Raw genomic sequence first — 8,522 nt, 5'->3', positions numbered from 1 at the left:
AAAAATATAAATAACTTATAAAATATAGAAAGAAAATAAAAAATGGAGAACTCATAAATATTCATACCTCTCGTGGTGAACGTTTTTATTCAATTACAATAATAATCGCCATCGTCGCGGTAATGATGTTATCAAGAATAATAATAATAACGATAATAATAATAATAATAATAATAATAATAATAGCAATGAAATAATAATAATAATATTTACGATCGCAATTATATTATATGCAATGATTATAACGTGACGCAAAAAGAAGAATCGACAGGCTGGCGATGATTATCAATCATGCACGCGACATCCAATGACGATAATAATAATAATGATAACAATAATGAACAATAACAATCGTACGAACAAAGCGTCAACGATATAACAATAATCAAACAATATGTTCGCGCGCGTTGCACTCGGAGAAACGATGAATTTTCTTTGTTTCTTTACATTTATTCTACACGTGTCCGTGATTGTATCGTGTGTGTGGTATATACCCACGTATAATTATTATACATTATACAGGGAATAAAAAATCGAACAACAATCCTTCATTTCTATCCTATAAAAGTTAAACAAAATTCTGATTATACATTATGCTTTTCTAGAAAGATTAGAAAAGATTCGTGGAATCTAATCTAATTTACCTCTTACTTTATTTAAAGCCAATAAGAGAAGTTTAGAAAAAACATTCCTTGCAAGTCTATCCACAAACGAAATAAGAAAAAATCTAGAAAAGAATTTTATTTAGATAATCAATATCTATTTCATTTACTTAAAATGAAAATTTAAAAAAGAAGAAGTTTATTCGGACGATTTAAAATTAACAGCAGTTTCAAGCAGATTTAAATATAGCAGAATCTTTTTTTATTCCAGAATAAAAGAACGAAAGCGAACCTAGAAATCTAATTTTTCCTGCAACACGATTGCATAACGAGGAATCCGATAAGATCGTTCGAACATATTTTTTTTACACCCTGTATACTTCTAATGTATCAATGTATACATGTTACTGGTGTAACAATTTCATCCATACGATCTCCTCTCTATCTCCGTTCCACGACGATGAGCGTATTAATCGATGGTTCGTTAATTAACGCGACGTGCTACGTCGTTTTCATCCATTGGAACGTTCGTTTCTGTCTTTATGTTTTTTTTGTGTGTCACATTTCTTTGTGTATGCATTGTATGTGTGCGCGCGTGTGTGTATGTATGCGTGTGATTGTTCTCGCTCTCTCTCTCTTTCGCTCTCTCTCTCTCGCTCTCTCTTTCTCTCTCTCGCTCTCTCGCTCTCTCTCTACAGTACGTGTCGTATACGTGTCGGCTAAAGGTGTACGAAATCGGCTGCAAAAAGGATGATCTATGAAACGCGGTATGAACGAGCGGTTTGCTTATGTACAGAGTGTTCATTTGAAACGTTACGAGTACAGTTACATCTGATTTAAAATTCGATCAGCGATTTTATCCGCCAATGACCACAGTCGATTCGTTTCTTCGCGACACGCCTCGATAATTTCCGCCTCGCGAATCCTGTGCGCGCTCCTTGCCACGTTTCTTCTTATTCGATTTTCTCGCACGTTTCACGACGATTTGTTGCGAGGGTGTGTGTGTGTACGAAGCTTAGAAGCTAAAGATCCACGCGAATCACTCGATTGTCGATCGAGTTTTCAGTTTTCGCGTGGCACCGTGAATGCGAGCCTTTTCGAAACTTTTTTCTCCAAAAGAACAACAATTGATTTCATTCCGAAAGAGGAATTTTTCGCGTTTGACGTTTAAGAAAGTGTAGAGAAACGTCTCTTTTTTTTACTCTCGAATCTTTAATACTCTTTTCTATAATTACAACTTTGTCTCTAGAATTTATCTGTCTATTCATCTCCGTTTTATTCCTGGATTTTTTGGAAAAGTTTCCAATTCATTTTCGCTTCCACGAATCGAACGTAAATCATTTATTCATTTATCTCAAACTTCGTAAAACGTAAAACTAACTTCTTATCGAATTAAATCCGATACTCGTAGAATTTTTAATTTCTAATTCGATCGCTCTATTATTTTTCAAGCTCCTTGTAACCAACTTCCTCTAAACGATACCCAAGATCGCCTCATCTCCAAGATCTCTAAGAAATCAATTCCCCCATTTTTTTGTCTCGGGCGCAAGAAAGAGGAAATCGCGTTTCGAACGCAGTCACGTGCCTCCTCCCCTGCTCGAAATCCGTGTCTCACCTTTCATCACGTGATCGGATCTCCATGATCGGTGCGGAGAGGATCGATTTCAATGCTCGCCCGCACTCACGGTTCCACGGCCGATCGAGAAAAAGCAAGTTTGCGGATGGTGAACGTGCGAAAGCTGAACAGGTTTAACGTGGTATTACGAGTCCGTGTGTTTCTCTCGTTTCGTTTCTCTCTCTCTCTCTCTCTCTCTCTCTCTTTCGCTCTCTCGCTCTCTCTCTCTCTCTCTCGCTCGCTCTCGCTCTCTTTCTTTTGTTTCTGTTTGTTCGTTGAAAAAATAAATCGCTCTTTTCTAGATTACGACGCTCTTTCTTCACTGTGCAGCGCGACACGCGCAATTTTTTGTGACAGGCCCTCACACAACGGGCCCAACGCTATTATTTTAAATAATGTAAGGTTCTCGTGGACGCGACCCAGTTTGTGTCTCGTCTAAAGTGTTCTCCTCTAATCGATACATCTATCGCGACTGGTTTTGCTCGATTGCTTTCTTGCTTCCCCTTCGAGGTCTAATTGATTGATTCGAATCGATTGCCGATTAATCGTTTCGTGGTTTGTTCGTGCCTGTTGGATCTGAATCTTTGGAAGTAATTTTCTTTTATCTCTCTAGTGACTTTAAATTATATACAATTATACACGGTAATTTTATTCACAGAAACTGGTTCATTAAATCTTCTTTTTCGTAAAAAAAAAGAAGAAAAGAATAATTGAGGGATCGTTTGTATCGAGCAGTGTCTGCATCTTTGAACGTGTAATTCTCAAGTAATAATTATTATTAATCTTCTAGAAAATGATCAAATATATATTGATATCAGCCTCGTTGTAATAACGATAATTTTGTTTTCCTCGAGATCGAAAAAGATCAATTCCAAATATTCGAACAACGTTAACAACTTAGTTTGTCAAACTAGACAAGAAGAAGCAAAGACAAATCGAAGGTCGAATATCTTGGACAGAAAGAAAACGTCAAAGTGGCGAGAAGAGCACGGACTACGCGGAGACATCAACGCTGGATTAAGCGCGATCGCTCGATCTGTTTTACCGGAAATCGGTAACGAAACCGATTTTCCCTGAGAATAAAATCGTCGTCGTTAAAATTGTGATCGATCGTCGTCACCCGATTTTAATTCGATTTTCGTTCACATTAAATCATCATCTCCAAGTTCGTTCCATCAAAATTTATCGTCGAATCAAATAAAAAAAGAAAAAAGTCGATAGATAATTCTGAATCGATGCGTAGACAGATTGATAGATCGTGGAATCGAAGGGGAGTCACGATGATCTTCGTTGGTACGAATGCATTCTGCCTTTCTCTTTCGCTGCTCTTTTTTCGAGAATTGGAAAGCGATCAACCGAGAGCGACAGTTTCTGTTTTCCTTGAGACACGTACGCTCGAAACTTCCGTCTGCCAGACGAATAAAGGGAACTTGGGAGTGGAAAAATAGCTAGCATGTTTTCTCTTCTTGCCTCGATGGGATCGGAGGGAGGGATCAGCGACCGTGAAGCGTACATCGTGCAAGATAACGTAGCTTCGTTAAATGTACGTGGTAATTGTTTGGCAGTCTTTAAACGATTTAAACGTTTCCATTTCCATTTCCTATTTTTGGATATATTCCGTTGCAAATCCGATGAAAAAAACTTACCGATTACGTTCTCAATTGAAAGTCAATCAATTTATCGGGGTGAAATAAAAAAAAAAAAGAAAGACAATATTCTTTCAAAATTTCTTATCTCTAAATTTAGACGAATTTTTAATAAGGAAGCTTGGAGAATTCTTTTCAAAAGCCACTTATTATCGACGAGAAGGAGAACAACCTCGATAAATCCTTTCCTTTGAGGATCGATATATAATACGATTTTACAAAATTCGAGCAAAATGGATCATCGAACAACGCTGGAAAACTTATCCATCTCGAATAGAGACCGATAGAACCAGTTTTTCCCCACTTTCCTCGTTTTACATAACTCCTCGACCAGAAAGATAATCAACGTCGCATCGGATCGTTAAGCAAAATCGAAAGATCGGAAAAAAAAAAAATCGCTCGCCGCTGGTTCCTCGTTTCGTTTCCACGGGGAGTTGATCAAGTTGAGAGAAGTTGAAGCGAGATTTTCCATTTTCGATCGTGATCGGTTCGCTTTCTTTTTTCATTGTTCACGTTTATTCTTCTCGTTTCTTCAAAGCGGTAAGGCATTGTCGGATATGTCAGCTGAGATCTTCGAATCGCTCCTGTGATTGCGTTGAAGGCATTTTTACAAAAATAATCATCCCCTTTTCTTCTTTTCGCGCCCCACTTTCCATGATCTTCCTACTCTTTCATCTTTATCTTATTCTTTTTCAATATAATTGTCGACAGAGTCGGCTACTGTTTCGCTGGTTTTTTTTATCTTTTTTCTATTTCTTCTTTGTTTCTCTTTTTTTCAGGGACGTCGGATGCTGCGTTAGAAAAATTCGCTTCGAAAACAGGGAGAAACGTTAATACACGAGGTATCTTTTTAGTTTTGTATGTACGCTTAATCGAAAAGCAGCCAGCCGCGTTTACTGTTTTCGTGGTTTCTTCATTTTCATTTTTTTTTTTTTTATTCTTCCTCATTTGTCGTTCTTACAATCGTCTCGAGACAGCGGTTACAATTGCACTTTTGCGCTAGAAAATAACGAGGAAAACAAATCAAGTGCACATCAGCAACGAAACACTTTCTTCTTCTTTTTTCTTTTTCTTTTTTGAATCGTTTTTTCTTCTTTGCTCGTCCACACGACAGATGATTCCCATCTACGATCGTTTGCACAACTTTTCTGAGTTTTATGCCGTGTTTCTTCTTCTTTCTCTTCTTGATTTTTCTCTGTCCTTTTTTACTCTTTGGCACATTTACCGGTATACGTTGTACACGCATCCAGGTACATCACCGTTTGAAAACGTTCTTCTCTTGGTTAGTTTACACCAACGATTAAAAAATTCAATGTATTTTTTCCCTTTCAAACGTTTAAGAATAGTTAACGTTATTTTCATTCAATAATATATTTTGATCGTTCACGGTGAAAATTTTTCATTGAAAATTAACAAATTTTAACCTTGGAATTACAAAGAATCGAGATAGAAGAATCTTTTTAAGGAGAAGTTCGAGAAGTTAAATAACACATTCATAAATAACACGGGATTATCAAAAATTGGAAAGAAACCTTTTTCTTCGAATCTTTGAATCACCGATGCCTCTCGTTTCCTCTCATCGGCTCGCCTTCCGATTCTGCTGTTATTACACATACGCGATAATAATTATTTAAGCTTGCACAGTATTTTTTTCGCGATTTTTTCTTTTTTTACTTCTTTTTATTTTCTTTTTATCTTTCTTTTTTTCTTTTTTTTTTTTTTTTCTCTTTTTTTCCTCTTTAAAAGCGAGCAAAATCGCGGACGATCATCGGTTTTATTCGATAAAACGACTCGTGGACTCATCGATATTCAACTTATACACACTACTAGTAAAATTACATTTAACTTGGTAACAGGTAGATATATTAAACAAGACGTATAACCATTTACTTTTACAACAACGTTCGCTACGTTATACTCACGAATTGATAATTATTAATACTACTACTCGTTTATGTAAATGTAATTATTGCGGTAACAATTACGTTATTTAAATAGTTGGCGAAACACGTTCTTAACAAACCAGTTCCTGAAACCGATCTTCCTTTTTTCTTTTTTTCTTTTTTTTCTTTTTTTCTTTTTTTTCTTTTTTTTTTTTTGTTTTCCATCGTAGGAAATCAAACTTTCTACTTAATTTGAAATTTAATTCTACTTTCTTCCCTTCTCCATTAACGCAAACCACGTACGAATTCTACTTTCTTGTTATTCAATGAAACGAGCGAAATAAAATTCCATCTCTAAAAAATCATGAATCATTTTTATCCTGAGATGGATACGAAAAAATTATAATATTTAAATAAATGAAATTAATAGGAACCGCTCTACTAACTCACGTAATAAATTATCTTCCTTGTTTTTCCAATTAACGACCGGTGAAATCGACGGGATCGTGCGCCACGATCGAAAAATTCGAGAATCACATCGAGTACAATAAAGATACAAATTGCATTCATTTAGAAAAATCTTCTCTCCCCCCCTCCCTCCTCTATATGATTCATCGTAAAAAATGTCTAAACGACGCGATCCACAACGAGACCACGAAGTGAAAAAGCACGAGATATCTTTGTACGAAAAATACAGTGCGCTCGAGTTTTCCAAGCGTGGAGCACGGTTCGAATAGAAAGGAATCGTCGCTTTCAACAACGCTATTTCCACTATCGCGATTCGACTACGTAAAGCAACGATTATCTCGTCGTCGAATGATAATTAATTTCGCGCGTCGTGAAAAATTATTTTTCTCTTTCTTTTCCTCGGACCACGATTTGAATAAGAAATTTTTGCACAAACTTTTGCCGCGATCGTCCGCGACTCCTCGAAAATTTCGAACGATCAGGCTCATTGCTAAGTACGCGTTGTCTATTTTTTTTCATTTTTTATTTTTTTTTAATTCGTTGAAAATATTATCGCAATTATCCTTAATAGAATCCTCTCCGTTTTTCCCTTCTGCGCGCTCTTCACGATAACCGACCGCGCGACCGGAAGTCGGCGAGCGAGGTGCGATCGGGTAGGTACAAGTTTGCAATTCCACTACAATAGTCAATAATATTATCATATAATATACGTGTATATATAATATATTTTGTTAAGCCTCAACAATTCCCAATAATAAGTCTATGTTTAGTCTCTGCCTCTCCTCGATTCGGATTTTCGTCGATTTTGCTCCTCGATCTTTGCATGCAACGCCGCCTGTTGATTTACTTTCGTACTAACGCTTATCTAGGTTATGTGCAAAAATAGAGTTTCGGGCATCTGTAGTCGAAGGTTCTAACAGGCTTAAAATTTAAGGTTAGAAATAAAATATTTTTAATTGAAAACTTGAAAAATTTGAGACAATAGCACCAAATACATATATATACGTACATACATACATATATATATATACATGTATATATGGATCAGTTTGAAATTATAATTTTTTTCTCGACACCGATTGTCATCACCGCCGCTAAATAAGCCAACGAGAAATTGAATCGACGAAAATCCTGACCGACGACACCGTCCATAGGATCTTCGTATTTTAGTCAACAGTGAACCACCGTGTCTCACGTGTGTCTCATAATCGTGGCACGTTCGACTCGTGCACGTGAAAACCTTTCTTCGTGATCGTGTTCGTGCTTCGAGCATAATCCGAGAGCGTTCACGCGTAACACCGTCATCGTGAGGTGTTAGCACAAGTTCGTAGCACTCAGGATCCCACAAATGGTACCTCGTACTTGTGAATCTTTTCTTACTCTCTGGTTGAGAGTCTCTGATTGAATCTCGTTAGGATTAAGGGTATCGTAATTAATATACGCGAAACAATCCTTAATAGTTTGGCACAGTCAATCTTCCAACTCCCATGTAACGTTATCCTCGCACTCATAGCGTCTTTCCTTTATAATAATAGATCTTCAACTATATTTCCTTTGTACTCCTGTGTTTCATCGGATCTTCCACGTTTATTCCTCGTCGAACGATTCTCATCTCGTCGGAGCCACCTCTCGTTACACAGCTTCACGGGTAAAGGTTAGAAGCTTTCAATGCCAGTCCCGTTAGCCCTAAGGCTCGTCAACAAGAGGCGAATCACGCGTTAATTATCATCCAATTGACTCGCTAATCGAGTTTCATTCGCCACCCAACATCTTCTTTCTGTCTCCCCCCCTCCCCCCATGTGGCTCGTTTCTTTTTAATCTCTTTCTTTTTCTCTTTTATCTCTCTTTGTATTATTCTTCCTCTGGAGAATTCCCACCACCAAGGCCAGGTTCGATTAGCACCTGACTAAGAGCTCGACCGTCGAATCGGGAGCGTTCGATGAAGATGAAGAGCAAGCTCGTCGTCCTCCTAACTCTCGTTCCGCATCGTTTTCGATCGGTGACGAGCTTGATGATCGATTTCCTGGTCCATCATCGATCTCTTCAGCTTCTTATGACGTCGGTTCAGCGTCGACGACGCTCCAAGTGTGTCGCGGGCCGAGCTCTGGTCAGGTTGGGCTACGGTGGTTCCGGCTCGGAGGTGGGAGATTCCTGCTACGCCTCCAGGAATATCAGCGCTGTCGGCTTCGGCTCCAGGTTGCTCTTCTTCGCCTCCACTACCAGGAACTCGATCTCGTTGCGATCGCGCCTCGCGAACGACTCCGCGATCAGTCTTGCTACCTCCTGATGATGGAGACCTGTCGTTCAA

At 38.1% G+C, this 8,522-nt stretch overlaps 1 protein-coding gene across 1 annotated transcript in view; it reads right to left on the bottom strand.

Annotated features, from left to right (window-relative positions):
- Positions 1–1,245: 1,245 nt before the first annotated feature.
- The window catches only part of LOC122718187 (whirlin), a 96,273-nt gene continuing 88,996 nt past the window's right edge, over positions 1,246–8,522 (bottom strand). The window contains 1 exon segment of the mRNA XM_043943013.1: positions 1,246–8,511. Coding sequence (XP_043798948.1) covers positions 8,369–8,511 — 143 coding nt within the window. The 3' untranslated portion in view covers positions 1,246–8,368.

Source organism: Apis laboriosa, unplaced genomic scaffold (genome assembly GCF_014066325.1).
Source record: "Apis laboriosa isolate Shangri-la unplaced genomic scaffold, ASM1406632v1 scaffold5_cov152, whole genome shotgun sequence".
NCBI lineage: Eukaryota > Metazoa > Arthropoda > Insecta > Hymenoptera > Apidae > Apis > Apis laboriosa.
The sequence above is the reverse complement of the archived record's forward strand: the minus strand, read 5'-3'. Positions and strand labels throughout refer to the sequence as shown.